The sequence below is a fragment of the Pleurodeles waltl genome, chromosome 9 (genome assembly GCF_031143425.1).
Source record: "Pleurodeles waltl isolate 20211129_DDA chromosome 9, aPleWal1.hap1.20221129, whole genome shotgun sequence".
Taxonomy (NCBI): domain Eukaryota; kingdom Metazoa; phylum Chordata; class Amphibia; order Caudata; family Salamandridae; genus Pleurodeles; species Pleurodeles waltl.
Genome location: NC_090448.1, coordinates 541910158 through 541926163, shown reverse-complemented (window position 1 = coordinate 541926163; position 16006 = coordinate 541910158). Strand labels below are relative to the sequence as shown.

Genomic DNA, 16006 nt, shown 5'->3' with positions numbered 1-16006 from the left:
AAACCGGTCAAGTGCAGGGGGTACGGGGGAAGGGGGGGGAGGGACTGACGTGAATAGTTGTTTACATGTAAATGTATGTGATACTGATTGGGGTGTTTTTTTTTTAACATCTATCGGTTAAGGGTTTTGATCGGGAGGGTGAAGATGAGGGGCCGCGTGTATTGATTGGCAAGCCATAAGTGTGTGAAGGTGTTTTTACGTATGGGTGGGCTAACGGGACTGGCAATTACCATCTTACAGGCTCAGAAGCCTGGCGATTCCATTTGTAGGGGTAAGGGTTGGGGGGTGGGTTAGAGGAGGGTGGGGGGGTCACAGGGACAAAAAGGATAATGGGACACGCAGCAGGGGGTGCGGGGATGGCTCTTATCAGTGGAAAAGGTGTCAGGGTGTGAAAGCAGCAAAGTTGAACAAGGCATACAGGGGAACTAGAAGGATCAGCATCCATAAAAATGGGACAGCAAAGTGAAATACGTATCGCCACAGTGAACGTTTGTGGGCTCAATAATAACAAGAAGCGGCAGTTTGTAGGAGAGGTTTTCAAGTCATGGAATGTCGATATTAGTTGTATGCAGGAAACACATATTCCAGGTACACAAAAGAAGCTAATGGAGTTTTATGGGTGGAAGCTAGCGGTTTTTACACGACAACACACAACCACTAGAGGGGTAGCGATATTAACTCGGATCAGTACTCTGGTTATACATAAACAATTTGCTGATAATCTTGGCAGGCTTGCTCTGTTGGAATGCTCGGCTAAGGGACTAAGGTTCACTCTATGTTCTATTTATGGATCTATCACAGATGATCCAGAGATACTGGATTGGCTTAATTTAGAACTTACGAATTGGGCAACACCTATCATAATGTGTGGAGATTTCAATATACATTTAGATAGTAAAGAACCCATTCAGGAACAAACACTCTACCTGGGTAGAAAAAACAAAGTTTTTAGGGCACTTCAGTCATTGGCCATTAATCATGGCTTGATCGACGTCTGGCAGTTGTGTTGCCCGCAGGATTCAGGGTCCACCTTTTTCTCTGCTCCGCATAAGAAATTAGTCAGGTTAGACTACTTTTTTGTGACAGCCTCTCTACAAAACCAAATAGGGGTCAACAGACTTCCTAGAATTATATCAGACCACAACCCATTGGTTTTGGCTTTGGAGACAGGGAGAAAGGGCCCGCAGCCGAGATCTTGGACATTTGATAGGACACTATTAGCTGATCCAGTGTATATCCATAAAATGAAGGAATGGATCCCTGAATTTTTTAAGATAAATCAGGGTTCTGCTTCTTGTCAGATAGTTTGGGATACTTTTAAAGCTGCTGTCAGAGGAGAAACCCTGAGTTATGGGTTAAGAAAGGAGAAAATACGCACCGATCAGCTAAAATTAGTTCAGACAAAGCTGGTTAAAGCTGAGCAGCGACTAGGGGAAGTGATCCGCAGTGGAGTAGATATTTCAGACATTCTGTGTGATGTGAATATCATTAAGGCAGAAGCCGCCAATATTTTCATGGATAAGGCTGCTGCAAAATTTTTAGTATACCGTCAGAAATGTTATGAGTATAGCGGGAAAGTGGGCCAACAGCTGGCCTTAAGAATAAGACAAAAGCAGGTATTTGGGAGTATTAAAAGCTTAGTGAATGAAGAAGGGCGGATGGTACACAACGGTCCTGAGATTATGGAAGTCTTTAGACAATTCTATCAAAAATTATATACCCAGGAAGAACAGCCCCAAGAAGAGGAAGGGATCGATGCCGCGGGCAATGAGATATCAGGTCAGTTAAGAGAGGAAGATAAGGCAGCTTTAGAAGCACCTATGACATTGGAGGAATTGGATGTAGCAACTCGTGCCTTGGCAAGTGGGAAGGCGGCAGGGGGGGATCTAATTCCACTAGAATTCTATAAAGTTTTTTTTGTGGAGATATGTAAACAGCTACTTAACTTATTTATTGAAGTACAAGCAGGGGCTCCTCAACCGGCCTTCTGGGGGGAGGCTAAGATAGTAGTTTTTTTGAAAAAGGACAAGGATCCCACTCAGCCTGGTTCATATCGCCCAATATCTTTAATTAACAGCAATGCCAAAATCTACGCTAAAATACTTGCTAGCCGCTTGAGTTTGGTACTCTCAGGCTTAGTATCTCCATGGCAGCATGGCTTCATCCCGGGGAAAAGCACGGCAGATCATATAAGACGAGTTATTACGTTACTTGATGTTAGTGCAATAGCCAGGCTTCCCATGGCAGTAATCTTGTTAGACGTGGAAAAAGCCTTCGATCGGGTCCATTGGCCCTTCTTATGGTCTGTCCTGCGTAAAAATAACATCGGTCCCGGGTTTGTCAAGGCAATTCAACAGCTTTACCAAAACCCAACGGCTACGATACAAGTTGCCGGGCTAAAGTCGTCCTCAATCAATATTCAGAGAGGCACGCGTCAAGGGTGCCCGTGTTCACCACTGCTTTTTGCGCTATATATTGATCCCTTGATCAGGAAAATGATCCGGAATGGTCGGATCATGCCAGTCTCATTGAAAGGGGGGTGTACTAAGATTTTAGCATATGCAGACGATATCGCGGTGGTGACCACGGACCCCAGGACTGCTATATTGGAAATAGAGCAGGAAGCCCTGCAGTTTGGGAAAAGATCTGGTTATTTGCTGAACAAGAGTAAATGCCAAATATTGGTGAATGAATCAGTAGATTTTAAGGACGAGCGGGTGCTGACACAGGTACAATATTTAGGTGTTAAACTTACAGCAAACCTTGACGAAGTGGTGAAAATAAACATGGGCCCAATTTTAACAAAGACTAGGAAAGATCTCGCTCGCATTAACAATCTACACTTGTCACTCATGGGACGCTGTAATGTGATAAAAATGGTGTTTCTACCCAAAGTACTCTACCTTTTTAGAACAATCCCCCTAGAGATTGGGCAAGATTGGTTTAAATTAATAGAGGGATTGGTTAATAGCTTCATTTGGTCCTATACAAAACCGCGCCGGGCTTTCCATTATATGACTCTCCCAAGAGAGCAAGGGGGGTGGGCACTTCCCAATTTTAAACTTTATTATTTGGCAGCAGTGCTTCAGTATGCACAGATACTTTATGCTACGGATAGACCCGGGCAAGACGCTCTCCCTTCGATATATACCCTGATTCTGGGCAAAGAAGCAGACGCAGTCTTCCTGCGGATTCTGGAACCCAGCTACTATAAAAAGGTTAAATTTAAGGTAATTTATGCTGCATTTAAGGCATGGACCCTGGTTAAGCGCAAGATAGGTATAGGACGAATCTGCCACTACACTCCCTTGTGGATTACCCCCACGCTTCCAGCAATATTTAAAGACCACTATTGCTTGAGGTGGAGTAATCGGGGTATTCACAAAGTCGGGGACTTGTTTCACTCTGGCAGCCACCTCAAATCATTTGAGGAACTGAGTGCGGAATTTGCGCTGGAAAAAATAGTTTTTTAAAAATTTTTACAGGTTAGAGCCTTTTTACTAACTAGTATGACCCAAGGTTGGCACACGGATAAGATTAAGCTAATGGAAGTCTCACGACACCCCACTGGCTGCGGTATTAAAAACCTGTATCCACTGATTTTAAATTCTATACAAGACATTGGTTAAAAAATGGGAAGCACGGGTTGGAGCTAAAGAGACAGAGGTTTGTGAGTCTATGGAAATGGCACGGACTGTTTTAGTGTCTGCTGGCCCGCAAGCTCAACATTTTATGGTATTGTATAATTTATATTATACACCTGCTAAGATTGCGAGCTGGGGCAAAACGGCGGGAATTATGTGTCCACGATGCGGTTGCCCGAAAGCAGATCTCTGTCATATGTTCTTTCAGTGTGTAAAACTGGGAAGTTTGATTATTGGGATATCCGATATATTGAAGAAAATCTTGAAACAGTCTATCTATCTGACACCTCAAATGGCTTTACTGGGAGTTGATCATTCAGTCTGCAATAGTCGAGATAGATACTTTCTGTTTATAGCAATGTCAGTATTTCGTAACTGCATAGCATCTCTGTAGCGTGATGTTGATCCCCCACGATTCAATCAATGGTTTTCACAACTCTTATCTATGTACCACCTGGAGAATAACCTGTATGAACTAAAAGGAGCAGCGGCCTGTAAAAGATTCACTAGAGCTTGGGCACCTCTCTCCGTATGGCTCTTGGGCCCCGAGAACGTGCCGATTATATAAGTAAATTTATGAGATTCTTAAGAGTAGAAACTATTATCATTGACTCTTGTTTAGAATGTTTGCTTCACCTGTACGACAATATTGATGTATTTATGCTTCTTTTTTTTTGTTTTTTTCCTCTTTATTATTGCAAACATGTAACCTTAAAAAAAAAATAAAAAAAAAAAAAAACAATTAATTGGGGATAGAGTGCTTATTTTCCCTTTGTCTTTTTGAATGTGGAGCCTTCTTTGAGTGTAGTCTGGCTCAACAGATTGAAGTTCCTCTCCGAACTTATGTCCTTACATCTGGGAGGACAATCCCTGTTCCTCTGTGTAGGAACCTATTTTCGGTTCCGAGGCTGGATGTTTCGGAAACAAAATCTTTTTGGTCGCCTTTTTGGGCTCCGAGGCAACCTTCTTTATTTTCGGCGTCGTGGTGTCTCGGTGCCGAACCATTTTGGTTCCACTGTCTCGGTGCCGAATCTGTTCGGAGCCGCTGTCTCGGGCCCGAGATAGCTGTGTGGCGGTATCTCGACCGGAGTCGGATGACTTCGCCACATGCATGCCCTTTTTCGGTGCCGATGATCGGTCACCTATTTTTCGGGTTAAGCCATGGCCTGTTGGCGGTGGCGTCCCCTGGGATTTTGTTGTCTTCTCGTGAGTTTTATGTTTCGACGTCTTACTCACGGTTTTCGGCGTTTCTTCGGGATCGAGCTCGTCCGAGTCCGATTCATGGATGGAGAAGCTTTCTTCTTCCTCTTCTAAACGCCCTTGTCCTGTCGACGCCGACGCCATCTGCAGTCTTCTTGCTCTTCGGTCTCTTAATGTCTTCCTCGACCGAAACGCTCGCAAGGCTTCACAGGTATCCTCCTTGTGCTCTGGAGACAGACACAAGTTACAGACCAGATGCTGATCTGTATATGGATACTTGTTATGACATTTTGGGCACAAGCGGAATGGGGTCTGTTCCATCAGCCTTGAAGAAACATGTGGCCGGGCCGACCAGGCCCTGACGGGGGGAATCGAAAAAACCCCGAAGGGCCACCGGAGCTCTTCAAAAGTCGGTGTCGATCTGTTATAACTAAACCGATACCAAACGCAAACAATACCGACAATTTTTCCGAGATTCTAACTAACTTTCCGACCCGAAACACGGAGCGAAAAGGAACACGTCTGAACCCGGTGGCGGAAAAAAAACAATCTAAGATGGAGTCGACGCCCATGCGCAATGGAGCCGAAATGGGAGCCTCGATCTCGTGACTCAAAAAGACTTCTTCGAAGAAAAACAACTTGTAACACTCCGAGCCCAACACCAGATGGCGGGATGTGCACAGCATGTGTATCTGCAGCTACACATGCCACCGAACATATATATACATACATGTATTACAGACGTATATAGAAATATATATATTACATATATATGCATATACATGAAATATAAGACTTCTTCGAAGAAAAACAACTTGTAACACTCCGAGCCCAACACCAGATGGCAGACTATGCACAGCATGTGTATCTGCAGCTACACATGCCATCGAACATATATATATATATATACACACACACACACACATATTTATATATGTTATAATGTATGTTATACTTACCTCTACTCCCTTTACCAACTATGCCTTTACTACAACATTTCCATGGTAAAGGCATGCGTGGTCGAAGCATATGCTTGGTAAAAACATTTTCTGGTAAGTGCATGCGTGGTAATGACCATGCATTGTACTTATCACGTTGTAAAGGCATGCGTTGTAATTAGGCTTTGTAGTACAATCTTACTTTACATTAAAAAAACAAAAACAAGAAATTCACTGAAAAAAACTGAAGGTTAAAGTGACGTTATAGTTAGGTACAGAGATAATCTTACTTTACCTTAACAAAAACAAAATCAGTCAAAAAAGCAAAGCTTAAAATGACGTTAATTCCAGTTAAAACATAACATTTTAAAATAACTATAACTTGGAACCTCATCGGGCACTGCTCAGACCTCACATATTACATCACACATGACATGTTCTATGACTTCACTGACATCATCACTGATGACATAAAATTACCTAATTGATGACGACAGTCTTAAGGGAGGGAGTACAAATTATTTAAAAAAATAATTAGTGAATGATTGATCAATTTGTAGTTTAAATTTTATATTTTCATCAAAACAATCAATGGCTAATTGCACTTAAAAAAACGGATAAGGGGGGGCATGGTGGAAATGAAGGTGGGGTCATTACTGCATACATCTCTAAGCATGTTCCAGTGCTCTAGTATGAGCAGAACATAATGGATGGGATCAGGATAGGGCAGTAATGAGGGCACAGCAGGACAACCACTAAGATTGATGCGCCACACCACATGCAAATTAGTTTTGAGAAGCAGTACCCAGTCCTGCCACCAGCTGCAGTTGCTTCCAAACACAGACCATACTTTGACTGAACCAGGTGCAAGAACCACAATTAGAACCATATGCTTACCATATCATGGGCATCCCTCAGAGTGCTGGATAAACTGCCATTGAGATTGGAAAACATCATCCCACCTTCAGCTAAAGCTGGAGAGAAAGTACAGATGTGAAAGAAACTTACAACGAATTAAAATCAAATTAAAATCTTGCATATAATTGGCCACAATTTTTTCAAATGTGATTTGCCAGCAAGTTGTTAAGAAAGTGAGAGAGGCAGGTGAAAGAGTGAACAAGTGGGCTTTGGAATCTTACGTTGGTGGGGAGAGTTGTTGTTGAGGGCCTAGTGAAGGTAACAGAGTAAACTGCTTGTTTACAAACAGTGCTGGTGTTAAATTGAGGCGATACTAGGAACCGATCTTGAGCCACCGGCAAAGGAGGCACGTTTGCCACTTCTCACATAACACACCAGGTAAGTTAGGAGACTCCATAGGGGCTCCTTGGCCTGCGGTGCCAAAAGCTCATACACCAGCCCTACCTCAAAACGACAAATATTAGAGTCCTTTGTTTAGCAACCCATACTCATGGTATAATTCAAGCACAATTTCAAATGAAAAAAACTGCAAAAGTATGAGGATCAATTATTCACAAGCGGATTCCAAAGGTAAGTCCTCACATGTATGCTCTAATAATGTATCTTCAAATGAAAAATCTGTATTTTTTGTCTTGGAAAACATTAACTCTGACCTAAAAAGCATTGGATATGAAAATACAGTGTCATTTCATTCCTGTAATGACTGTCAAATAATTAATACTTCTTGTATACTGTGATTCCCCTCCCTCTTTTTATCTTCCCCCATTAATTACATGTTATTTTTTGAATCTTTATTTTTCTGTAGTGAGCTGTAACGGTTGAAGACAGTCTCAAAGTGCAGAGTGCGGATAATTGTGTATACCTGTCATTGCAAAAAAATAAATGATATAATTGCTGATTAGAGCTGACGATAATATATTTTGACATATCCACAATCTAAATACGTGGGTGTGAAAAAAGATAGTAGTCTTGTACTTATGGAATCGCAGAAAAAGCATACATTGCTGAAAAGTCACATTCTAGGTCTATAAGGAATTGGGTCATAAAGCATTTTTGACTGGCGCTATTTCACGTCCTTGGTGGTAACGTCAGGTGCAAACAACATTTACCATCCAAATATGGAAGCAGATTTATGGAGGTGAAAAAGTGTGACAAGATTGTTTGTGCATATTTGTTATGTAGCATTCTGTTGTGGACTGTGATGTTTTTTGTGAGCTGTTGTGCTTCTGAGCTGTATTATTTCAATGTGCTATTCTGTTGGCATTTTGCGCTATGTTCACGCTTTGACATTGTTCTGTTGTTGTGCCCTATTGTGTTATGTGTTCTTTTGCTTTCTGTATATTATTGTGTTACATTCTGTTTACTTAAGTTGAATTAGACAACTCCGACCCCGGGCATTCGGGTCGCCTACAAGGGCGGGCCTTGTGAGTCTCTCCCACACTCGCCGAGGGAGGCATGTGTAATAGCCCCTAATTGGCCAGTGTGTGTCAGAGACCCTAAAGTGGCGGGCCTTGTTTTGGTGGAGTGGGCTGTTGTCTTACTCTAGAGCAGAGGTCTTCAAACTGGGGGGCGGGCAAGTGATCTCAGGGGGGGGGGGCGCCAAACTCTGGCCAAAAGAAATATTATACAGATAACATGCCTTTGTTTTAAGCAGAAGCATGTTATTGCAGTTTTAAAAAGGTAACAGTACTTAACTGCAATGTTTAAATAGGTTTAAACCTATTTAAACATTGCCATCTTTCTACAATAATAGTAAAAAATTCAGAGGGGGGGCCCAATGATTTTTTTTTTCAACTGGGGGGGCGCGGCATTAAAAAGTTTGAAGACCACTGCTCTAGAGACTGCGAAAAAAGGCACGGTGCACATTTAAATGGAGTCCACAAAAATCATCACCTTTCTAAAATACCTATGTAAGGATTTCTCAAATGTCTGCATAGTCTGCTGAAAAGAGCTTTTAATGTTATTTGACAGTTCTTATTTAAAATATGCACTTTTTTTTCTCTGTATGCACTTTAAAGCTCAATTTGATGTGCTATATATAGCGAATACAAATAAATCATGGAATTAACACGACCAATGTGCCCACAAGTCCAGTACTGCACCTCTAGCGGCTACCAGTTGGCCATAGCTGTACAGAACTTCCCCCTCTGATATGGGTTGGTCGACTGTTTCCGTTTCTGTAACGCTGACAGTCAAGCTGCTCTCCGCGGTTGATGGGCTGCAACTTGGTGGCGGCACAGGCGACGGCTTCCGTTCTTCACTAGGAAGGGACACCGGTGACTGGCCCCGGTCTGAATATACTATTGAGACGGGGCTCGCTGGTTCCTCCTCCTGGGCCACAGACATTATACTAAAAGAAGAGAAATACTGTGATCTTACACATCAAAAGCAACTGCAACTGGTTCTATCGAAATTAATGAGACACACTTCATATACATTGGGACCAAGTGGTTCAAAAGGTGCTAAGTGTCAATCTGCACCTCGTACAGCGCCTTTTGGTTGGGTTCGCGCTATAGAAATACCACATGCTTACATACATAAAATCGAAAGCGGATTAAAAAATATTGACACAACATAATAAAGGTATTTCCGCCCTTAAGGTGAACAGCTGCACTTCAGATTGTTCAATGAAACGCATACACATTGTGTGAAAAAAAGTAATAGTAAACTATCTCTGCTGTCAGCTTAAATATGGAAATTAGAAAGGAGAAAGTAGACTGTGTGAAATCCCACTTGCAGAAGGATACTGTTTTGTTGGCCTGCCTTAAATTCGAATTCAACAAATTCAGATAAACTGTGTCTAATCCAGATGATTTATCGAAATGTTAGTGTAATTTTAACACGTTTACACATTCATAAATGAATAACAACGCCTACAATAAAGATTTATTATATGTTGTTTGTAATATTCTAAATGCAAATTCCTACTGTGAGGCCCGAAAGAGGTAGAAGGATTCACAGGGCCAGAACCATACTAGGCATTTTCGTGCAAATAGATAACAGGACAGCCACCTTGATGAGGCGAAGAGCCTCAATCCCATCTGAAGATGGCTATCACTAATCTACATTTAAAGGTGTTACATTCTCTGCTATGGCTTTAAAGGAGAGGATACTATGAGTATAACGTAGTTTACTCTCCATTAACATAGCAAACATAGGAATGGAAATCTTAAATTCAAATATACAACATACAATATATTTCAATTTAGATATTTATTATAGCTAATTAAACATTCAGTTCGCACATAATATAATCAACATAGAATCAACTAAAAAAATATAATACAACCCCCTAACCTAAATGAAACATACATATATGAAAACATGAATAACATGCCAGTAAATACGCAAAAATAAACAAATAACACAGAACTAACAAAATCACAAAATAGTATACATACAAATTTACAACCGCCTCATACATGAGAGGATATTTAAACAGCACAATAAAGTTACTGCTTTGATGCTACAATTATGCGTTGTAGTTTGGATTGTATAAAATTCAACATAATAACAGCCAATTCTAGGTTATAATTTCCTGATTCAAATTCTCGTTTTACAGGCCTGATGGTAGCCAATCCTGGTCAGGGCTTCAAATTTGCCAATTTCAAACACTTCATGCCAATGTTCAAGACATGCCAATTTACAAGCCTTTAAAGGAGAGGATATCAGGGTTGTCTACATTGCAGCTTAACGTCTCCTCTACCACCAATTAAGTAACTGCGACCTATGATTGTAGGAAAGTACCTTCTTTTTGGCATGGTTACTCCCCACTTTTTACCTGCTGTCAGTGTTTGACTGTTTTCACTGGGATCCTGCTAACCAGGACCCCAGTGATTGTGCTTTCTCCCTCTAAATTTGGTTGCTTAGGACTTTGCATGCCCCACAATTGGCATACGGGTGCCCCCCATGTAAGTCCCTAGTGCAAGGTACTTAGGTACCAAGGGCTTTGGGGCATTGGGAGGTTCCCCATGGGTTGCAGCATGTATTGTGCCACCCAAAGGAGCCCATGCAAAATGTGTCTGCAGGCCTGCCATTGCAGCCTGCGTGAAAAGGTGTGTGCAACCTTTCACTACAGGTCACTGTAACAGGTCACTGTAAGTCCTGGAAGTAGGTAGGCCCTCCTAGCCCAGAGGGCAGGGTGCAGGTACCTGTGTATGTCCCTACACGTCCAGCTCCATTACCATGGACTTCATAAATGCGGGGAAACCATTTTACCCGTGTATTGGACACAAGTCACTACTTGTGTCCAGCTACATAATGGTAACTCCGAACCTGGGCATCTTTGGTATCAAACATGTCCGAATCATACCCTAATACTGTTGCCAGGACCCTGCCATGCACTCTGGGGACTCCTTAGAGGACAGCATTGCTCCTACTAGTCTTCTGGGGTTTTCCGGGTAGCCTGTGCTGCTGCCACCCTTCAGCCAGATTTCTGCCCTCCTGCTCCTTGACCAGCTCAGGCAGAGAAAGGAAGAGCAAAGGATTTCCTGTGGGAGAGGGAGGTAACACTCTCACTGGGAAATAGGTGTTACATGGCTTAGAAGGATAGCCTCCCCAAGCCACTGGTATGCTTTGAAGGGCACATTTGGTGCCCTCCTTGCATAAACCAGTTTGCACTAGTCCAGCGATCCCCGGTCCCTGCTCTGGCATGAAACTGGACTGTGGAAAGGGGAGTAACTACTCCCCTGTCTATCACCACCCCAGGGGTGGTGCCCAGAGCTCCTCCAGGTGGCCACTTGATTCTGCCATCTTGAATCCAATGTGGGCAGAGGCCCCTGGGAGCATCTGAGTGGCCAGGCCAGGCAGGTGATGTCACAGCCCCCTACTGATAGGTGGTCACCCTGCCAGGTGACCTAACCCCGTTCCCGGCCTATTTAGGGCCTCTCTCTTGGGTGGATCCTCAGATTCGACGTGCAAGATTCCAGCAGGAGTCCTCTGCATCATTTACTTCCTGTTCTGTCCATTGGGACTGCAACTGAACCCTCCAGGAACTGAGAATCTGCAACTTCAACGATGTCCCTGCTCTGCAACATTGTTTCCCCAGCTACTTCCAGCAAATGAAAGATTTACCTGGCTGTGCATCCTCTGGAGGAGACGAGTCTTCAGCCTGCACAAGAAGAAGGAAGCTCCCTTGGAGTGAAGGAGTCACTCCCCTGCATCTGCAGACACCAACTGCAACAATGACCAGCTGCGTGGATCTTCTCTCCTCCAGAGCTGCGTGAATCCTGCATCACAGGTGGTGGTCTGGAGTGGGTCCCTTGGTCCTCTCTACCAGCTGTCCAACTTGGGAGACAGTAAGCCTTTGCATATCCTTGCAGGACAGTACCCCTGTACACTGCGACTCTTGCAGCTACCAAGGCTGGTTTGTTCCTCCTCCAAGGGATCTTCAGGCTCCATGTAGCCTTGGCCCCCAGCACTTCTTCCTGCAACACACAGTCTCCTGCCTGCTGCTAAAGCAATCTGTCACACTTCTTCAGGTGTGCTGAGTGGGCCTCACTGGGACTCCGGTGCCTGCCGCCCGTTGTTCACCTGTGCGGGGTTGCCTCATCTTCTTTTGACTCTTACAGCTGCTGAGGGTCACTCCGGGCTCCCCTCTTTGGGTCAAGTCCCCTGGACCTCTTCAGCTGTGCAAAACTTTCTTCTCTGACTTCTGCCTTTGACAAGGCTTGTTGGTGGTTTTCCAGCACCACTGACCAACTGCATCACGACCGCCGATGTGGGACATCACTTGCATCACTCCTTGAACTCCTCTTCTGCTTCTGTGCTGCACTGCTGACCTTCATCCACCGTCGACCTGGTCCTGCATCCACAGAAGGGTGGGTAGTGGCCCATCCCAAAACCGGACACTTCATCACGGAATGGACTTGGTCCCCTTCCGTTGCAGGTCCTCTTCTATCAGGATCCACCTTTGGGTTCTTACAGGCGTCCGGGTCTTGCACAGTCCTCTTTCAAAGTCCTCCTGTTGGGTTTGGGAAAAATCAGGTACTTACCTCTCCTCTCCTGGTCGCTGAGGGGCACCCAGGTACTTACCTTTTGGGGTTCCTAGTTCCTCCAGCTCCCTTCTCCTGAGTCCACATCCTTGGGTGGGGGACTGCTGTTCACATTCCACTATTTTAGTATATGGTTTGGCCCTCCCCTAAGGTCCTCACTTTTTGCTATTGCTTTTACCAATGCCTGTTGCTTTCTATGCTATTTTCTGATTGCTAATGTGTATATAATAGTGTGTTTACTTACCTCCAGTTGGGGTATTCCCTATATAGTATTTTAGTATTTGTGTTACAATAATGAAGTACCTTCATGTGTGTAAGTGTTTTGTGACTGCAGTGGTATTGCATAAGCTTTGCATGTCTCCTAGGTAAGTCTTGGCTGCTCATCCACAGCTACCTCTAGAGAGCACTGGCTTCTTAGACACTGCCTACACTTCACTAATAGGGGATACTTGGACCTGGTATAAGGTGATAATTACATTGGTGCTCACCACACACCAGGCCAGCTTCCTTCATGATCACTAAAAGACAGTTTAGAGGAGGGCCCACTGAGCAGTCCTATGTCAAATGAATAGATGGATCGCATGGTTGAACGAAGACTGCTCAGTCCCCACCCTGTCTACATTGGGCTTCTTGCAAATAAGTCCTTGCAAACAGCAATAAACAATAAAAGGGAGGGAGGCATTAAGAAAATCCCAGAAGCCCTATTACAGTAGCAAGGAGACAAAAGCGGATCTTAGCAGGGCAACATCCATGGAGAAGTTCAATACTCCACAGAGCAGAGCCACGTTTAGATGATCCTTGGGTGCTCCTCCCACATGCAGCCTTTGTGGATGGGTCGTACTAAACACCTTCTCTAAATGAATAAGTAAATATTTGATAGAGTCGGATCTATCAGCAACCTGAGAAGAAAGGTTTCATAAGAGACTACATCGAATAATAATGCTTTCTGAGCTACAGAGCACAGGGAGGATAAGAATCATGAGGAAATGTAGATTTACACCTCAAGGAATCTAATGATTTATACAGCTCAGAAATTATCCGCAGAGTGAAGTAACTGAACTCCATCTACTCTGTTGCTGATCAACCTCGCATTGTAACTACTCCTAAGAATGCAATGCTTGAGGCCGGGGGCGGTGGGTAGCGTTGAATTACTGAGGAGGAGAAGCCACCACAAAGAATTGGGACATAAGGGAATCTCATGCTGAAGACTTGGAAGGCCCTAGCCTTCTCAAAGGAGTGCGCAGTGTATCCTGCATTATCGTGATGGATTCCACACCTTAGGAAGTAGGAGCATTTCTTCCACCAGGGATTTAAAAGGTTTTCCTTATGGACCCAGAGGTTAATGACTGCATGAAGAGCCGCCTCTTAATTCTAGAGACTTTATCTGAATGATTAACCAAAGGTCTATAGACAGCCATAGGGATCCAGGCAAGTTCTCTGGTGCTTGTGCGACTCAAGGCCATTTAGTCAGTCCTTCTGAGAAGTATTTCCACTGCTCTAGGAAACAAGCACCAAGCTATACTGCGAGCTCTTTAATTGATAAGTACCTCCTATTAAGACTCTGAATTTGACAGTCAAGGCTTAGTTGTAGAGGGCAGGGTGGGGCATAATGATTAATTTAGGTAGCACGTGCATCACTCTCAAATATATAATTTCCAAGAAGTGTTATCCCCTTATAAAAAATATATGTGTTCTAGCATTATTAAGATAATATGATCACTGCAATTTATTGAATTTACGGTATTTTTGAATAACCGTGCCACATGTTTTGTAGCTCTTCTGTGTTCAGCATAGGAACATTTTCGTAAACATGAATACAATTACAATCTTATTGAGCTTCTGGCCAAGAACTCGGTCTGCTCGTGGAACACGAGATTTTGGTACACAAATATCTTGCTGTCATTGATGTAATATTTTCTGTTCAAACTATCTTAAAAAAAAGCAAATTGCTCATAATTTGAAGAGCTGCCTGTATACCATGCATGCATGCATATTTTATACTTTTGATGAATGTCGGAGGAACTCATGTAATGTAGAAGCACGATTTATTTATTCCACTCTCAAATTCACTGCTTAATTATATTGATCATCAATGCGATTTTGCAACTATTTATGAAATAACAGGTTTTCCAGGGAAGAGTTTTCTTTTAGAGCAAGTAGCCAACATCTAAGATCTATATTTTGCAGTGGAATGATTACCCTCACTTCGCAGAATTCTACTTGTTCACACCAAGGTCAATCAGCTGTTTTTTTTTTTGGGGGGGGGAGGAGGGCTTTCTTTTTGCACCAGATCACACAGGTGAACGTGGATCTTTCTACCTACTTTACCCACCGACATTCTGCCAAAATTACAGGACACTTGAAAACAACACTCATGTATTGCCCTGCATGCAACAGAATTCTGTGAAACCAAGGCTTAAGCTTTCACTTGCTTCTGTGTCAGTACACAATACATTTGAGAAACAGCTTGTGATAATACGTCTCAACATATCCTTTTTATTACCAGTAACAACTCACAGAGGTTTTGGATGAAGTTCTTCCTCTTTGACGGAAGTAGGATTTTCCTCCTCCAAGGGTAACTCCACATCCTCCCATGGAGATTGTCGAGGAGGACTTGGCATCCGTATAGAATCGGTGACTTGCTCCTCAGGAAGTGGTACCGGTGTAACTACACGAGGTGGCGTTGACACAGGAGTGACTGTAGGAGTTCCAACAAGAATCTGGGCATCTAGACTTTTTGTTTCTATAAAAAAAAGGACAAAAGCAAGCAACTTAAAAACCCCTATATTTACTCCAAACTACTGCTTAACGCAGCCTTTTGGAGGTTATAAGAGCAATGCTACAGCCTCATGAATTTGGTGATCGTGATTTTGTCTTTAGACATCGGCTTTGGGCATCTTAAATAATTAGGATACCCTGTGCTGTGATGTGATGTCCATTAACTTTCGGGCTCCCAGTTTGTACGGTGTAGACAGTACCTGAAAGCTAATTACACTTCCTAACAGAGGACTCAGTAATTAACGCAAATTACAGGGGTCAATTTAGCTATCCACTGTAGAAGTTTACAACAGAGGATAGGCGACGCTACTTAGTTTCTTTCAGTTTTCATCAGCTATAAATTATGGTGTTTTGTGGCTCTTCAACAAAATATTCTACAAAAAGTTTTGTTTTAAGACTATTTTGGTTAATGGTTGCTGAGCTGACGACCAACTTTTGTTAAAGGTAGCCAACACAAACCTATCCAATCCTGTACACTTTAAGCCCGACTCCATTTAAAGCATCAGAGCTCCATAAGCCCCTTGGGGCACACAAT

The 16006-nt window shown here is 43.1% G+C and overlaps 1 protein-coding gene across 3 annotated transcripts in view; it reads right to left on the bottom strand.

Annotated features, from left to right (window-relative positions):
- The window catches only part of KIAA0586 (KIAA0586 ortholog), a 587996-nt gene that overhangs the window by 176663 nt on the left and 395327 nt on the right, over nucleotides 1-16006 (bottom strand). For all 3 annotated transcript variants that reach the window (XM_069207463.1, XM_069207462.1, XM_069207464.1), the window contains exons 23-25: nucleotides 15211-15436; nucleotides 8803-9050; nucleotides 6680-6756 (exon numbers count right to left, since the gene is read on the bottom strand). In XM_069207463.1, coding sequence (XP_069063564.1) covers nucleotides 6680-6756; nucleotides 8803-9050; nucleotides 15211-15436 — 551 coding nt within the window. The remainder of the gene's footprint in view (nucleotides 1-6679; nucleotides 6757-8802; nucleotides 9051-15210; nucleotides 15437-16006) is intronic.